The 19,069-nt window shown below is 38.2% G+C and overlaps 1 protein-coding gene across 7 annotated transcripts in view; it reads left to right on the top strand.

Annotated features, from left to right (window-relative positions):
* The window catches only part of LDB3 (LIM domain binding 3), a 121,830-nt gene that overhangs the window by 4,332 nt on the left and 98,429 nt on the right, over nt 1–19,069 (top strand). For 2 of the 7 annotated variants that reach the window (XM_080597928.1, XM_080597931.1), the window contains exon 2: nt 1,850–1,972. In XM_080597928.1, coding sequence (XP_080454054.1) covers nt 1,880–1,972 — 93 coding nt within the window. In that variant the 5' untranslated portion in view covers nt 1,850–1,879. Of the gene's footprint in view, nt 1–508; nt 807–830; nt 1,973–19,069 lie in introns of those variants that run through there. The other 5 variants (XM_080597933.1, XM_080597932.1, XM_080597927.1 and 2 more) reach the window with 5 other exon arrangements.

Genomic DNA, 19,069 nt, shown 5'->3' with positions numbered 1-19,069 from the left:
AGAAAAAGGAGAGGAATAGTGCAGTGGACATTTCTTTTGTGTGTGCCTGTGACCTTTTCAAAAATAATAATAATAAAAAAAATCAGTATCTGAATTAAGAGGCCTACAGGATAAATGGAAGAGCTGAAAGTGGCGTGGTTCAAAGTGCAAAAAGTCCTTTTTCTTCCCCCTCTTAAGTCATCATTCAAACATCACTGTTTCTGGCCTCATACAGAGATAGTTTACAAATGTAGTTCATGTAAACATGCTCCATAAGTATTTGTGAGACATTAACCTTTTTTCTTTGAAACTGTGTCTTGCTATGGTTTTGGTTTGCGCCGCTTCTACTGTCTGAGTCAAACCTATGTGAATTTCTGTGGTTTGATTTGGACCTTGGACTGAAAAATGTGGTTATGTGGTATAGTCTACAGTTTGTGGTGCATAATTATTTCCTTGTACAAATGGCTTTTCTGCCACTCTGCATGCTAAACAAACTAAGACGTATGTGGTTTTGAAAAATTATTGATCAACTCCACAGATAAAGGCTGAGGCCATGATAATATTTGCTCTCTGTAGTTTCACCATCAGTTTTCTATGACATTTTAAGATGGGTGCATGGGCAGACTGGCACACTACCAAATGGAGCTCCCTCACTAGTGCATTGTGTGGTTTTGGTTGTCTTTTTGATTATCAGAGGAGAGCCTGTGCTTGTTTTTCACCTTAACGTAATGAGAATTTCTTTGTAATGTGAGGGTAAAAGCAAGGGTGCTGCAGAGATATACTAGAGTGCTTCTGGATCTCCTGCACATGTTAATGACTTGAAAGTGGTGAGTGTTATTTAATGTTTATAGCTTTATCCTAAGAGCAGAAGCTGTTTATCTTTCTAGTTCTGCCAGCAGCTTCTCCCCTTCCCTCTTGTTCTCTGTGCTTTAGTTATTCCCAGTCTAAGGCAGAAATGTATCCCATGTTACCAAATAAGGGTTATAAAGTTTTTTATGGAACACCTAACACAAATGGTATATAAACTATGAAAAATTATGGAGTGAATTGAGGAAGCGGCTAGTTAATTGTATTCTTAATTGTCATGCCTTTAGAAGACTTGTATCAAAACAGTATGACAAGTATGTGATGAAACTATGCTTATGCTATTGAAATCAAATGCTGCTTAGAAATAGCTCATACTTCTATCTGCATTCCAAGAGAATAAATTTTAATTGTCCCTTGAGAAAGTGTAGGCTATGGAAACAAGAGCCAAAAATGAAGTTATGAAGTTTTTTTGTCATGTGTGTAGTAGGTACTTATTTCAGTTTAATAGATCAGTGTAAGAGAAGGTAAATACATATTTTTGGTGTTTTTTTCTGCTATGTATGGAAAGGTGTGTGTATATATATGTAAGAACTTGTTTGTAGTATGTTATGTATCACTGTACAATACACATTTTCTGAATCAGAAATTACAACTGGTTATGTAATTGTTTAATAGACTGGAAATGAGATTTGTACATTTGGGATTTTAGCATGGGATTCTATTTGCATGTTTTATTCCAAGTATGTTTTGCCCGTGAAGTAACTGAACATGAAGAGGGTCTTGAGAAGCCTAGAAAGATCTGTCCCCCCCTCCCTGGGGGCTATATTAGACCTCTGAGTCATGAAGTCTTTGCATAGTAGGTGTCTGGTTACAAACCTTTTATGGGCCCTACTCAGCTGGGATATCAGCATCTGCATTATAGCTCCCATCTATTCTTAGGTGATATCCCAGCACGACTGAACAGGCAAGGCAGAAAGAAAATTGCTGTCGTTATATAAAACTCTGCGCTCTTCTTACTGTGTTTTTTCACCCCATCACTCTACCCCATCCTTCTGTTCTGCAGTGTCTTGGTGCCTTGTGAAGGAGGTACAGGATGGCTTACAGCGTGACTCTGAATGGACCTGGACCATGGGGCTTCCGACTGCAGGGGGGCAAGGACTTCAACATGCCCTTGACAATCTCCAGAGTAAGTGAACAAAAAGCCTCATTGGGCCTGTTTAGGTTGGAAAGTAGCAGTAAATTAATTGTATGTACGCTCTGACCTGGCCAAGTAAAATAGAGGATCTTTGCAGCTAGGTCTGAACAAAGAATCAGAGAATATAATATAGACTCCAAATACACAAATTCACAGCACAGCCTGGCATCAATGCTGTCTCAGACATTTCTTGTTTGTATATTTTTAAGAATGATGATGCTGTCTCCTTTTAAATGTGCTTCCAGTTCTATTTTGTATGGTGTTGTCTCTTTTTCTACTGACAGGGGCCTTGCTGGTGCTGTCTGTTTTGGGGGAAGAGAGTAGAACAACTATGAATGGGAATACAAAATAGTATTTCTAGAAAATAATTATGTAACTGCTTGTCAATATGTAAACTCTCAGTCTGTTCAAACTGGACAAAGATAAGGATATATGTCCATCTCTTGGAGGGGGTGCAATAATTGGATGAAAATTAGGCACGTCAAGCAGAAGATAGTGCTTAAAATGCAGACTTAAATTATGCAGAAGCCTTCCATTTGTAGCTGATAAACAGCATGTGACTTAATAATTAATTACCTCATGTATCTGTTGATTATAGATTAGTCCATTTATTTTCTAGTCATCTCTTCCTCCCACCGCCACCCCCAAGAAATTGGTTTCTCAAAAGTTTTTTTTTGTGCTTTTTTTTTTTTTAATCATTGGGTCGCCATAAAGAAATTCATAAGCTTTCCCCTTACTATTCGCTAACCAAGCTAGATAGTTCTATGTAACTTTTGGTTTGGGAGATTTCCGCTTTATGCTGCTTCCTACAGCTTCCTCCTTTTTTGTCAGTCTCAAATCTATTCCAGAATGTTCAGATCTTTTAGAGATGTCTTTGTTCCTCCACAGACCACCTGCAGAAGGCATATTTTGCAGAGCAGTGACAAGAGAGGTTACTTACATAACAGTGTTTAAATGGAATACCAGAATGATTTAATCAGATAAACAAATAAAACGCAAACAAATGGTCTGCTCCACTGGGGGGGAGCCACCTACACTGCTTTGAAAAGTTTTTTTTCATAGTGAAACAACTAGTCTGTTGTAGGTATCAAATTGAGATCCCTGCAGCAATCATGATTCAGAGTCATCTGTGAGCTTCTGCAACCTTAACTATCCTATTTCGTATTTAAACTGTAAAGCTCTGTCTTATTTGATCTCCCTTACTCTAATACACAGTATTCCTTTCTCCATAGACACATATTTACCTTAACACTAAGTCCTATAATGAGAAGAACATTTCATAAACGCTTTTGCAAAAGCAGTCTTTGTTCTTCAGTAATGGCAAGGGAAGCTGTTCTGTCTGTGTTGTAATGCCAAAAAAAAAAAAGGGCAAAAAAAAGCCTACAAAAAATAAATTTACTTCATACGCTTGTATTAATTTCACTAAGAGTTTTGGTATTTGGTAAATAGTTTTGGTATTTCTTTATTGCACCCAAATTAAGTACGGAGAGGTACCAACATACTTCTGTAGGCATTTTCATGACATTTTGCAGACTGCACTGTAAGGTGTTGGTTTTTTTTTTATAAGTAATTCAATCACAGAGTCTGCCATTCAACATCTGGGGCTATGGCACTTACACTTGCAGAAATGAAATGACAGTTCTTTCAAAGCGAACCCATTGTCACAGGTTATGATCTCCTAAGGTACGCTCAGTGTGCCCGAAGGCGATGTGATTCTGCTGGGGCCTTTGAGAATTGTGTGATGAGCAGGAGTGGAACTGCAATGGTTGGATTCACAGAGGTGGGGCGGAATTACCTTTTCACACAGCTGGATGAATTTCTAGCAATAGTAGTATCAGAAAGCACTGTTAAATGTTTTGAAATCTTCCTCAGTGAGGCCCAGTTCTTAGCTGAGAGGATTGCTTTTGGCTCAGATTGGGTTTTGTAGCCTGCCTTAGGGAAAAAGCAGGCATGCAGGAATGAACATAGCTTCTTTTAGGGAGGGCTGGAGTAGGAGCAAGTTGTGATATTTTTAATTGGAACACAGTGTTACACATGGCCTTTGCCAAAGAAAAAATAGACCTTATAAGGACATTATCATCTTTTACATGAGTATATCTTCAAATAGATCAGATATTCCCATTATCAGCAATTTACAGTCATAAGTGAGGTGAGCTTTGTACTCAATCATAATTGCCGTCTTATGGGGAAAGAAAAACTGTACTTAAATTTCCAAGGTATTCATGAGGAGAGAGGAGTCAAAAACAAGTGGAGAGGAGTTAAGGTCGCTCTGCAGTTTTCACACTCCTTTAACAATGGAATTAAAAAATAATCTGGGAAGACCTTAAAGATATTTTTTTAGTCCCCACCCCACAAGCCATCCTACCCTCTAGAACAAATTCTTTCATGAGGTGTAATAGGCAGGTACCAGAGGTAGAATAGTACTGGCTGACTCTTAGTGAAGCTGAGCATCTGTCACTCCTACTGAAGTGAATGGGGCTTGCAGGTTGTTGGCACCACTAAGAGCTGACACAGGTGGCCTGGTCATATGTGCAAATCTGGTCTTCCAAAATTAACGTGGGCAGCAAAGCAGTTTATTTTGTCCTACTGCTGGTATGAACTGTCTGAAGTGAGCAGAATTAATTAATTTTATAGACCTAATCCTGCCTAAGAAGGCTTTTAAGTATAGCTCAAGTGCTGTATTGCAGAGTTACCTGAGGTGGTGTGATTGTACATGGATAGATATGACAGCAGAGTCTCTTTGTGTATTTGTGAATAACAGCAAACTTTTCTAGTAAGACAGACTGGCTTGCAGGTGATGCAGTGAGCTGAAAGGTATGCAGAAATATCGCCCAAAACAGTGCAGTAGCTTATGATTGGTACGTTCACTCTGTGATTGTCCAGTCAGTTTTTTGTTTCCTAATAGAGAGGATTTTTTTAACATTGCCTGGGTTCCAAATGAAAAGTCAGAACCTGATGGCAAAGGAGACAATGTTTAAACAAAGTGTAAGAGAACTATTTTGGCTTTATTCTATTAAGTAAAGGAGTAGCTGAAATCTGGTCATGATGTAAGTGCAATGAGGAGAAATGGGAAACACGAATAGGAAAAGATGCCTTATTAAAAAGATGCTTTTACTAGCACCTTTTCTTGATTGTGTCCTGTCTTTCCTCCATTCCCTAGAATACATGTCATCCTTTCACTATGACTGCTTTTTCTTCAAGGCACTATGTGATAATATTTATTCTGTACTCCCATTTGCTTTATTATGTATCAGGTATCAGTGCCTTACAACAGGCAAGTGATGGGCAAAGGGATTCCTTCTTGGCTTTTTTCTTCTGTGCTTGAAGGCAGGGAAACCTCAGGGGCAAGCACTATGCATTCTGCTGCTGTCATTTGGATAGCCATGTGGTGAATATATATTGCAAACAGAAGAGTGAGCTGTACCTGCGTTGATTGAACTAAGGACATATAACAAGTTCGTTTGAAACGCTGAGTCCACGTCACATGTTAAGCATCCATGTCTGGTGAATCTAATCACTGAGCAGTTATTGTTGTAGAGCCAGAACTCCAATGTGAGAGTTTTTGTTTCATCTCCAAATGTGAAGTCCTTCACAATCCTAAAAGCCGCAGATTAGTATTTAGAATCGTTGATATTCTATAAAGCTAACAGGTAAGCCTTGTCTTCTAAAAGCCTTCCCTTTTAAGTACTGATGAGTAGAGATGTTTCCCCTTTTTTCCCCAAAAAACTCAAATGACTTTGAATCAACTTCTGAGAGTAGGACTAAGCCATTGGACTTTAATCTAAAGACTGTCTTATGGCTCGATAAACTGGTAACTTCTTAGCACAGGTGGTTTCACATTCTTCCTGTCTTCTACAGTTATACTTCAAATAGTTCCTTGTGACAGGGAAATGAAGTGCTTCCGGAGCAGCTTTGAAGAACACTCCAAAACTTTCTTATCTGTTTGTAACACAATACCTATTTTGTGGGCATCAATATTTCTTTGAGATGATCTGTAACTTTTAGATCACTTCCTGAACGATCCAGTCATCCCATGCAAAGTCATAGAATTCTGACTTTTATTATGCGTAGTCATTTGTTGGATGTACAGATGTGTTGGTGACATGAGAGACACTAGTTACTTGATGCTCTCCAACTATTGCAATTGAATTCTGGTGTGTTTAGAGCCACAGTTATCAGAAGTGATTGCATTTCTGTGAGCCTTAACTCTACAAGTAACTCCTAAAACCCCTGGTTTGGTACTGTTTATCTGAGGTATTGCAGTAGTCAGCGTTCACGCTGTGAGTGACAGTACAGTATAGAGGGCAGTTGTTTGATACGGTTGCATGAGTGGCAAATCTTTATTGTACTAGGAGGGAAGGAGCTAATGGTATAGCTGTATTCTATTTCTCTGGCCCAATAAATACTATGGGTTCAGGGGCCTGGGGATCAGAACATTCCTGGGTAGTGGGGTCTCAGTTCAAGGCTCTACTCTGAATAAAGCAGAGCAGAGATTTAAAGCTGGCTGTTCCAGTCGTCTGAGAGGTAGGGTGGTAGATATCCTGAGGTAGACAACTTTCCTTGTCCTGACTGCAAATACTATGTGATGTCTGAGGAGTAATCACAATGGATGTTTCATGTAAGGTGCTCGCTAACTTATAAGAAGGTTTGTTTTTTAACCAACACCTGATTTTTTTGGGGAGGACACAAAGCAGTTTCATCATAAGATCTACTCTCTTCCCCTCTAGTTAAGCGATCATGACATAACTAAGAATATTTTGTTAACTTCTTTTCAGAAAACATTCTGAAAAATCCACATGGCTTATTGTTACATTCTTAAACTCAGGATTTCCAGTGGAAGAGTCTTTATTGAAATCTCAGCATCATAATGCAATGTGATTTGAATGCGTATTATATTCACCAAATAGCTTTCAGGAAGGTTATGGAACTAACTGCAGCTCTTGGTCTAATGATTTTTCCTTTAAAGCAAAGATGTGCTTGGAACTGAAAGGCAGCCTCTCTTACCTGTTTTTGTGTGATTAAAGTAATCACTGAATACTAAGTTTATTGCTGAATGCCAGGAGTATATAAACAGTATTATGTACTCCATGCAGTATCTCTGCAGACATCATGCATAGCTCTATTTAAGCTTCTGTTTCTCAATTCTGTCTGTTCTGAATTTCAGGGGAAACATTTAGCACTGTTAGAATGTAGGCCAGATTCATACGAATAATGGTCTGTAATAGCTGAAGTACTAGCTTAAAGGATGTTACATAATAAAACCTGCTGCTCTCATTGTTCTGACATAATATATAACCAGTGGGTTTGAAGCCCTTTCTTTTTGACCTGCCAAATGCAGCTGTTCTCTTTGTGTTGTGATTGTATCTGAATCACCAGTGCTGGTGTGGCATTATCTGTAGGAGAGTGCAGTGTATGAAAAAACTAGACTGAATAGAATCTATGCAATTACTAACTCGGTTATAAATACAGTCAGTATTTCTTGATGGAGAGAAAAAAAATAAATAAATTCCATAGTGACTTTTCAGCTTTTTCCTCTAAGAGGGAAACATAACCTTTCCCTTGAATAGGAAGCATAATGTTGTGTGTTAAGAAACTGGGGCCCAAGAATGGTGAGAAATGAGAAGCTCAAGAGTGGGGATAAGCATAGTTATTGCCTCTTTATGAAGGAGGAGGAGGTTTCTTAACCTAAGGAACCTAACAAGTCCACAATTCAAATGAGTTTTGTTGCTTTTTATCTTGTTTTAACATTTAAGTGTTCCCTGGCAACTGGGTATTCTGGTGTGACAAATTCCTCCGCCTTTGGCTTAAAGTTAATTTAGTTGCGAATATAGCTGATGTAGTATTTCAAGAAATTGTCAAATTCACTTAATTATTAATGAACATAATTTTGCAGATCCTTTAGAACCAGTAAACGCAACAGGAGGTAACCATTAAATTATGTATTTAAAGCTGCTGAACACTTTTTTTTCAGGTGATACTTTTTATTAGTGTCAGATATTTGAACTCAGCAAATGGCAGTTTTCCATAACACAGCAGATAGCACTGTCACTAGCTCCATTCTGAATACATTATTGCCAAGTCTTCTACAGCTAATGTGACACAGAGTGAAATTTATTCTGCCAATATGTTATCATTAACTTTCTATACTAGCAACAGCGGTTCTCATCTGGTCACTCCTGTTGTCTAATTAGTAGTGTAAAGAGTACCTTATTTTTTTTTTAAATCCAGTTTGTATATAACTATAAAAAGCATTCAGTAGCCTTTGAAGTACTAAAGCAGTGTGTTGAAAGGAAAGGTCTTCATTATAATCTAGCATTGATTGTATCCTCAGCTAGCTCCAGCCCACTATTTGATACATGTGATTTATTTTGTGTATAGCTAGAAGTTTCTGTACATAAGTGCCTCAAATACCACCATTTTATAAAGTAACATTAAATGGTGTCCAATGTGATGTGAGATACTGCTCTTCTTTGTTCACTGGGTTTTGTTGCAGAAAGAACTGGCTGTTCAGTGTGCTGGTAAGTTATTAATCCCCATTCAAAGATCATGAGGATGAGAGAAGGAGGGAAACTTTTGCTGAGCGTGATAAAAATCAATACTTGTAAGTCTTACGGAAATAATTAATTTTAAACTGTGTCTGACAATGTCAGCTATGCATACTTTAAAATGAATAATGCTAATTGAAAAGAATGGTTTATACTGCATGTGAAAGGGCTGTTTCTTCTAGTACTACTGTAATTAAAGTCTTAATAAAAAAGTTACGTGAGAATGAAATTTCAGAATAGGCTTCTTGTTAAAATTGTCAAATTTCTTAAATCCTAACTTCATAAAGGTATGCTATAATATTTAACTGAATAGGAGTTCATAAAGAATTGAATTCTTGCCAGTACAGAGTGAGGACAAGGATGTCAACAAATGTGCTGTTCGGTCACATTGTGTTGACCCATGATTTACATAATATGGTAGATTAAAAAACAAACAAGTATCATCTGTCAAAATGTGCTGTATAGATGATGAGGAAAGAATTATGAATGTTAATTAGGCCCTTAACTTACAATAGCAGCTCAGCGAAATAAAAGCTTGATCAAATGAGTTGCCAGCCTGAGGATGGCCCTGAAGCTTAGTCCAGCTCTCCTGTTAGGTGTCCTTTGGGAACAGTCCTAAATACTTTCCTTTCCGGGTCTATGAAAAGTATAATTTTCCCCCAAATGTGAAGCTGTTTCTATATTCTTCTGAGAGACTTTGGGGAACAAGAACAACCAGCTCTTAATTGTAGGGGGAAGAAATAACGTATTTTTTCCAGTCACTTTGACTGTAAGCACTCTGTTTCTGGATGTAGGCAACCTGAAAATAATTAGTTTCCAGCTTACAAATGTCTCCAGATGACATCTTGAACGTGTTTACTACAAGGTGACTCTTCTTTTTGTTCACAGTGGCTAACAGCCATTTTTCCAGAAAGTCAGTGAGTTCTTGCTCTTCTTTTAGGAAGATGTAATGGATCAAATGTCTTCAAGGCATGCAAATCCCTTGAATAGGGTAGAGTTACTTTTTGCACCTCCCACGTGCGTAGCTGAGGTTGTGATTATCTATGCCACAGGTGTCTAGTGCCTGGACTCTGAATAAATAGGTTTTAACCTTTCCCCAAAATCCTTCTAAATACACTTGATTTGTAGCAATGGCAGCTGAGGATTAGGAGGAACTCAGCCTTTCATGTGCTGGCACCATACCTCCTCCTTTCCCTTGCTTAGAGTCCAAATTCCAGCTGCTGGGCTATTTTGGCTCCCTCACTTGCTGCTCTTGGTTAGCCATACTTGTTACTAAAGGCATAAACCCTTATTCTCACTAAAGGTGACTAGTTCAAGGACACACACTTTAAACAATCTATGGCTATTCAATTTAAAGCCAGTGTTAGGGGCAATTCATCTTTGTGGCATGAAAAAAAAAAACAACTGTTAAGGCATCGTAGTACTTACTATACCTGGTTAGGGTGGCATGCATGCTTTTCAGAAGCCGCTGTGGGACTCTCATTCTATATTTAAAGCATCCTGTAACTTAGGAAGCTATTTTGATTTGGAACGAATGCTACATTTACCTCAAGCTTCTGGAATGGGACATGGTATCCAAAATTCCAAAAATACTACATGTAACCCCAGATTCTGGTACATAGTGCCAAATCAGAATGCTCTGGTATTAGGGTGAATTTGGGCTGCCTTTTCTTGATCCTGGGGGTCACTGGGACTGTCCTGCTCTATTTGAGAATGTCAGCATTCTCTCCTTACCTAGTCATAGCCAGTTCAAAAATGGCCAAGGGCAGTTGGTACTATGGCAGGTGTTTAAAAAAGAAATAGACAGCCAAAACAAGATGTTCTCTTTTATCAGAGTTGGCTAAGATTACCTACTCTAGGAAATAAATGGATAGTCTTCCTGATGATTTTTTTTGTCAGGAGTTGCAAAGTACGAATACCTTCCTGCCCTACTGTCAAAATTACTTTCCTGTCTATAAGATTCTTGTCTCACTTGTTTACTTAAATGATCTAACAAATTATTTAAGATCAAGTCCTTTTGCCATCTATATGTGATGGGGCAAACAAGATTTCACTATTACGTGTTTACTTTCTTGATGACAAGAAGTGGTCAAAAGTCTGCAAGTGTTGTTGTTTTCTTGAGCAACAACAAACCAAACCCATCTGAACAGCAATCTCTTTTCAGAAGCCTCAGATGACTGCAAGGACAAGCACTGATACTGCTGTGGACTGTGGTCCTGTGGGACAGCCCTAATGTTGCCTCTTGGCACTCATCCTTCCTCCATGTGGGATGGTACTGTGCTGTCTCCTGCTTCTGTACGCCTAGAAGGCTGCAGTGGGCTGCCTCCTCTGCTTGTCTTTCCTTGCTCTGCCCCACACATTCTCCCTCATTGGGGTCTGCCATCCTTTCTTTGCTTCCAGCTTTCAGTGATGTTTAAATTTAGTGCACTCTGAGCGGAGGAGCAAGGAAATGAAGACTGCATTTGGAACATGAAAATCACAGGTCCTTCCACAAGGTGTTATAAATTCCCATAGAAGACTGAAGGGGAAGGTGGAAAGACTATTCTGGTAGAAACAATACACGAAGAAGTTAGTTAAAAAGGGTACCTTATGGAGGCTAACAAGTGTTGTGTGTGTAGCTGTGGGGTTTCCTGTTCCTCTGATTACATGCATTGCTGTGTTAAATAGTCTGTTACCCTGAGTTGGGGAGCCCAAGCTTTAGCTAATGCCAGTATCATTTCTGTGTTTAGAGTGAAGTATATTTCCATGGAGAATTTTTGGAAGACCCTTTCCTCCTCTTACAACCACACATCCTATGAACCACAGTCTAATGTTTTTGTCCTGCTCGTCAGCAATTCCCTTCTTTTGCTACATTTCTGCAGAGCTTCACTTCCTGACCCTACAGAACACAGCTTTAGATTGCTATCTACAACCTTTTCAATGAAGAAAATCTGCTGAATGTGGATAGTAGGACATGTTACTTTTCCTGAAAAATACTAATGGGTGGTCATTGTGAACATTTCCACCTTTTCTTAGTGGTAAAACACAGTGAAGTTTCCCATTATGGGAATGTGCTTCTTTTTTCTAAACCTGTGTTGTGTCTTCTGAGGCTAACATAATCTACTTGATTGTGTTTCTAGAAATCTTTATTTAGGAGACCTAAAGAAATATGCAAGCAAGAAAAATAGATTTAAAAAAAAAAAAAAATGCCCTGCAGAGTAACAGCAAGCTTTTGTGGAAAATGTGCCCTGTGAAGATGCACATCTGTGTCCCAAATGTCAATGGAAAGACCCCAATGACTCACATAAAAAAGGTCTGGATCTTCAATGCATAAAGATCTAGCATATTTCTTCTTTTATACAGTATGATATTATGCTTCAAGCTTTGGAAATCAGACATAAATAAAGGGGGGGGGGGGGGCAGGGGACGACAGAATAAACTTTTCATAAGCTCCAGAGAATGTGAATTAATTCAGTTTTAATTTTGGTTTCATATAGACCTAATTCTAATCCCTTTCCTAGTAAAAATGGGATGAAGTTGCAGGATTGATAATTTATGTGAACAGGGTTATTGTCTGGAAGAGTATGGAGCAATGAGCCATAAGTTTTTCCCTATGTGTATGTGACTTGTCAGAGAGCTTATCCAAGCTTGTGGGAACATTCTGGGGGGAAAATTCATCACTTCCACAATATTGAATACATATTTGCAGAATGATTGACAAGATGAGGAGGTGGTATATCATTTCTTTCCGCATCAAGGGACTGTCAGCGAATGAAACCAAAACTAGAACTTAGCTGCTTTATTTATCCCTTGAACAGGTGCAGTACAAGCAGCTGCAATAAGATCTTTCATACACTCCACCCACAATTCCCTGGAGTTCATGTGTCCTAAAGACAACCTGGAAAGGAGGCAGGACACTCTGGTACAGTATTATATTTTATAAGTACAGTGCGAGATGCTGATCCTTCCCGTGGGGAAGTTCTGGAACTCAGAACTGGATCTGAGTTTCATGCTGTGATATGTCCCTTTCTCTTGCCACAATGAGTGTTTAGCTCAATTATTGATTTGTCCTGTAACTTTTTTTATTTTCATTAAACTCCGTGTCAGCCAGGAAACAGGACAAAGGAGTAGTTGTAAAATAATTTACCACTTAAAATGATTTGCCTCATATTAACTGGACGTTCAGATAACTATTTCTGAGGAAAGCTTTGCTTGTAAATAACATTACCCTTTTGGACTAAATTTAGTCTTGATCCTCCTCCACTGGTTTTGGAAAAAATGATATTGGATCCCAACATTAAATGTGTCTCCAATGTTAGAAGGCCAAGGAAGAGCTCATGTCAGGTAGTTGATTGGTAAGCATCCTTGTTCAATGTGTAGAAAAACATGTTAGGAAAAAACTTTATTTTTTTGGCATTTAATTCTAGAACATTTACAGTGAATGTGCTGGCTTGAAGGTCAGCAGTCCTTAGTTTTAATCTTTTCCTAAAGTACCTGTTCTTGGCTGCTGTCTGAGAGTAATGGCTGGTCCATATATCCTCCCTGGTATGACAGTGTCTTAGTGTCTATGAATTCTGTAAAAAGAGGTAGTATAGGAAGAACTCTTTAAAAGATTATCTTTTTCCACTGTAGTTCACCTATTTTTATAATAAAGAAATACAGATCAAGGATTATCAAGGAAAAAAAAAAAAACTAAATTCCCAAAACTACTCTGAAAAAAGATGAGCGCGTATGCCATATTCTGTTCATATCCTCCCACTGATGCTATGGTTACATTAATGTGATACTCAGTAAAAAAAATAGTTTACTCAGTGTGTCATAAACTAAAACCATTTTTCTGCCTAAATTCTGACTCGCCATCCAAGAGCTGGTGGTGACCACCTTGAGGTAAAGTTGAAATATCAAATAATTTCCCAATATTTATTTGAATATTTTCATGTATTTTAGTGATTCCATAATATTAAACACTCCACATCCCTATTTTTGTTTGTTTTGTTTTAATAAAAGGAAATCAAATAATAGCATGTTTGTTTACAAAGATATCACATCATGAGAATAGATGATGATGGTGATTTTCAATGTCCTTGGTGTATTTTTAGTTGAGTTTAGTTCTATATTTTTCCTGGTACACAAGAAATATTCTCCCCATGTCTTCTCCTGAATGTATACTGCATATGATTTGTGTATTTGTCTTTGGATACAAGTGGCCTATAGAAAAATCTCTCATGCTTTATTCTTAAATGTCTGTGTTGAACAGATCCCCATGATTTATATATATATATATATGTATATATACACACACATACCCTTCCCTCTATCATTTGTCACACCATCACTTATATTTTGTCCAGTTTATTTTGCTGTACTACCAGAATAAGTAAAAATCTAGGTTGTGCTGATGGTGTCTTTTTACTTTGTCCAGTTTAATTCATTTAGCATTCAAAGACACCTGAGACTTGGATTTGTCTCCTAGCTCTAGTGCTTTGTTTCTTTTTCTAGTCCTTTTGTCTGCTCTGCCTAGTTAGACAATAGTTCTGATGGCCATCAGTGAATTCACAAAGCGTGTCCAACAGGCTCTGAACTTGTCAGAGTGGGGCACTGCTGTGACACCACAAGCAAAAAGCCATTGGTTCGGTTGTGTCTTTTGATACTATTTCTCTAGTGATTTGCCTCACTTTGTATTGCAAATAGCTTGCACTATTAAAATTCTCAATTAGTTAACAGGGAGAGGGCCACAACATCACCTTGAAGGAGAGCTGTCTGTAAGCTGTTCTTAAAAATTGATAATATGATTCTTAATCACTGTTTAGCCTTGAAATACTCTTTTCACTTCCTGTGAGCCCTGACATTGTCTTGACATTGTCTTTTTCCTTTCTGTTCTTACCTCTGACACTTCCATTTTCTATTTTTATGGCTAATTTTCATTGCAGAGACTAGTGAGAGAGAGACCAGGACAGGTCTGTGGTTTTGGATTAAGATATGCAGTGTCAGTTTTGTGATATGAGCACACGATGTTAAGGATGACATGGTAACCTTTTTGCTAGCTTCCCTCCAACCCACTCCCATCCATAAGCATGGTTTTGTCATGTAAGTGCAAACCTAAGTAAAAAGTAACTGTAAGGCTGGACGAAGGTTGGAAGTGTAAACTTATTCCAGGGTAGTGAGGTAGTAAGCAAGATGTGTGTGTACTAGCAGATACCTAGAAAACATGGAAATTACTTTGGTGATTTGTGCTTTACACATCTTTCACCTTCAAAGCATTCTGTACTATCCTGCTAGGTGTGGGACGGTATACGGAGGTTTAAGTTTGGATTGAGTGGTGTCAAGAGAAATGAGAGGGTCAGGTCTGAAAAAGGAGAGAAGGCTTTAAACCTATATGCTGGCATAGGGTTCCATAAGGAAGAAAGTTCAAGTTTTACCTGGCACCTACCCTGCTGTAAGAAAGCCTCATGTTCTAATAAACACAAGAGTCATCTATTTTAATTTAAACAAGGAATTTAGATGCTTGGAGAACAAAGAGTCCTGTTTCCACTTCAGTGCTTGCTCACAATTTTTACGCTGGGGCTTAGAACAAAGATTTTGTGTTGATCTGTATGTTATTTTATATTGGTTCTTGGGTTGGTAGTGAGAAGAACAGTTCTCCATATAGTCTAATAAGTGATATTTCACTTTGACTATTTTGAACGGGAAAAAAAAAACTACTTCTGAGAAGTGTGAGAAACGACTGGACCCTTAGAGAACTAAAGCTATTCAAGTCACAAGTTTAAGTAGAGTGTAGAATATAATTAAGGAATCCTTCTGGTTTCACATACTTCGGAATGGTACCATCTCTGCCCAATTCCAAATGTCAGATCTCCTCTTTTTTCTTACTTTGATAAAAGTATGGAAGTATGGACTGAGTGAGATGCTATTGTTGGCAAGCTTTTGATGGACAGTCCTGGAATTTCATTGCAGGAGCCATGACTTCTGTTTTATCTGAAATCTCACTGGCTCTCGATGACAGACAAACTCTGTTTTTAGCATTGCACTGAAGGTCAGGCAAATGACTGGTTTCCAAACAGAGTAACTGAAGATACTGGAACAGATTTATTCCTGGTATAATTCCACTAGTTCTATGAAGTTACAGGGGAAATATATTTGTAAAGACCCTTCAGAGTTGAAGGACAATAATGCCGTTCTCAATCACTTGTGCAAAAAGGAGGTTGGGGGAAAAAATAACGCTTAATGTAAAAATAAAATTATTTCTGCAAGAGAAATACTACATTCCCTAATATAAGAATAATATATATTTTTTTAACCTGGTTTAAGCCAACATCACTCCATTAAGGATACTGAGCACCATGGAATATGCTGGATTTTTTTTTTCTAATATCTGAAAATCTAGCTTGAAAAGTTTTAATCTAAGAGCTAGGCTTGAGGTTTTCTGTCTATATATATATATATATTTATCTTAAGGTTAATCTAGGAAATACGTACACTGCGTAGGCTGCTTTCCTCATGGCATTTGGGATGTTTCCATTATTTTTCACACATCTTTAATTTTAGATACAGTTTTGGCATACCTCACGTCTATAAGCTGGCTATCAAGCAGACCGGTTAGATATTTCATTTCATTTTTGCAAGTTATCCTTGACCTTAAGTCATATGTAAGGCAATAAATTGATTTTGCCGATGGGCCAAGAACGGTCAGTAGTAATTTGTGAAAATGAAAATTAGGTGGTTTTACCATTGCTCAGGTGTTAGGAATGGAATCATCAACATCTTTGTAGGGTGCCATTACAAAGGCCAAAATTGTTAGAAGCTAGAAAGAAATTTTTATAAAGCTTTGTTGCACAGATCACAATGATGTTGAAAGTTTCCAAATCATCATGAAAAGCGGAGGAGTGTATGCATGTTTGTGGCTGTAGGAAGTGTATGTGTCAGCAGGGAGGTATAGCTATGGCTAACAAGGAGGTGCTCTTCATCTCCTACTTTGTTAGAGGGAATTGATCAGTCTAGGTTATGGACGCATAAAGTCATAGATGCAGAGAGATCTTTTTGTTGGTAAAAGATGTCATGTTTTATGCCACTTTATAACTGAATGACTAGGACTATCATTGATTACCAGTGCCCCATGACACTGGGAGTTGGTGCAAAAATTAAAGATGAATTTTTTATCAAGACATCGTTATCAAAAATGTGAAATGTTGATGTTTTTACATTTTGTATAATAAATGTATATTTAATTTTCGCAATTCTATGGTAGAAATGTATCCCTTAAAGCTCCATCAGTGTTTTAATACTTTGGTCTTATTTCAGCAAGCTTTTGCTTTAGAGGGCAAAATGGTTCTTTAATAACAGATACCCTAGTAGTCATAAAGTACAAACACCTTTTACCATAATGAGGCAAGATTTCCTCAAATTAGCTTAGCTTTGACTCTAATGCTGTACCCCAAAGGCTCTGCTTTTCCAAACCATTCATGACATATGCTTTTTAAACCCATAAAACAATTCTGCACTCACTGTATACCCTGTGTTCTAATGTCAAAGCAAATCTATGTTCTACTTGTGGCACCTGCTGTGGCACATACTTCAGCTACTTCAGGGTAGTACTGAGCATACCACCATACTGAAAGTCCTGTCAACAGAGCTGTGATAAAGCCCCTTTGGAAAATGTATAGCTTCACCCTGAAATCATTTATCATAACTCGTAAGGGAGAATTAATTAGCATTTAGTCCTTGTAATAATTTGGGTTGCTGCCCTTCACGGAATAGGGGCATGTATGTGTAAGTACAGGCCTCATACAGAGTGGGAATGCTTTCATTTTTAACAAGGCAAAACAAGTTCTGATACAAAGAAACTGAATTTTTTAAAACAACTAAGCAGTTCAATGTATTAATGAATGCTGTTACACTGAATGTTCCTAAGTCAAGTTTCAGAAATACAAGGCTGTATTTCTAAGTACAGAAAATACTACTGTAGGTTAGATAACAAGCTTGTAACAAATGGATTAGTATTTTTTCCTTACTAATGTCAGCACAGTTCAAATGACTGTCTGCTATGGAAATAGCTGTGTTAAGGATTGACAAATACTTTGTCTATAGCTATGTAAAATCTGACCCCTCTATCTCTTTGGCATTATTATATTTTATGATAGGATTTGGGTGTGTGCACTTTCTGTACGTGGATGATGTTTCCCAGTTGAATTGTTATATCTATTACATAAAGCTATAAATGAAAACAAAAGATTTTTTTCAGGAAAAAAAAAAAGTGACTTTCTTAATATTAACTCATATTTACTTCAGAAGATTTTGTAAACATCTTTTCATCCCACTGAGCTAAGTGTACAACTCTGAAATCTGAAATTCAGTCTCTCCTAAATCTGTTGTGTATATCTTTTTATTCTCATTATTGCATGTTTCATAGGTTTGTCCTGACAAGGAGTTGCTTAATGGAACTGCAAATTAACGTAGTTGGATCCTGTTGATGGACTGCTCTCCTGTCTTTCTGCCACTAACATGGGATAGCTTTCTGCATTCTGCCAACACAGGGATCTTCAAACATTAGTTTCTGTGATTTAAGCTTACATGTCATTTATTCAAAAGATTGCAAAAACTGTGTACTTAGTTTTCAGCTCACATACTAGAGGAGATATGGACTGTCAGATGTGAGATGTGAGGTCGCCTGGCCTGTTCAGCCTGGAGAAGAGGAGGCTGAGGGGGGACCTCATCGCAGTCTACAACTTCCTCACGAGGGGGAGTGGAGAGGCAGGCGACCTATTCTCCGTTATCACCAGTGACAGGACCCATGGGAACGGTGTGAAGCTGAGGCAGGGGAAGTTTAGGCTAGACATCAGGAAGAGGTTCTTCACCGAGAGGGTGGTTGCACACTGGAACAGGCTCCCCAGGGAAGTAGTCACTGCACCAAGCCTGTCTGAATTTAAGAAGAGATTGGACTGTGCACTTAGTCCCACAGTCTAAACCTTTGGGCAGACCTGTGCAGTGCCAGGAGTTGGACTTGATGATCCTTATGGGTCCCTTCCAACTTGGGATATTCCATGATTCTATGATTCTGCCTGTCACAAAGTGAAAGGTTTGCTTTTTTGCAGGAGGGCCAGTTAGGTGTGGGCCCAGCCTGCTCTCGTGGAGTTTGCAGTGGCCCCAGCCATACCCTCTAGAGAGGGTTTCTCTAATGTAAAGGTAAGATGGACTTTCAAGCTCTTACTATTGATAAGAGCAGGAAGGGTGCTCTTCAAGACAGAAGCAAAGTAAAGGACAGAAAATGGACACAAGCACCAGGCTGTCCACCATCCTTAGTTTTATTTCCATATTCATAAAACCAGCAAACATTATCCTAAAACAATAGGGGTACAGAAGAGCTTCTGGAATCCTATTGTAAATTAAAGGTATGTTTTCCAAATGTTATTTGAGAAGAAATTGTTGATATTTTGCCTGAGGTGAAAATATAAACTGCTTTACCATATCCAGGCAGCTATGCAGTCACTTGTAGTGCTACAAAGCTGTTAACAGAGAAACTGAAATACTTGCATTTGCACTCAAGAGAATAACTTCGGGCTAAGTAATA

The sequence above is a fragment of the Anser brachyrhynchus genome (assembly GCF_964034855.1).
Source record: "Anser brachyrhynchus genome assembly, chromosome: 6".
Taxonomy (NCBI): domain Eukaryota; kingdom Metazoa; phylum Chordata; class Aves; order Anseriformes; family Anatidae; genus Anser; species Anser brachyrhynchus.
This window is presented reverse-complemented; position numbering and strand designations above follow the sequence as displayed.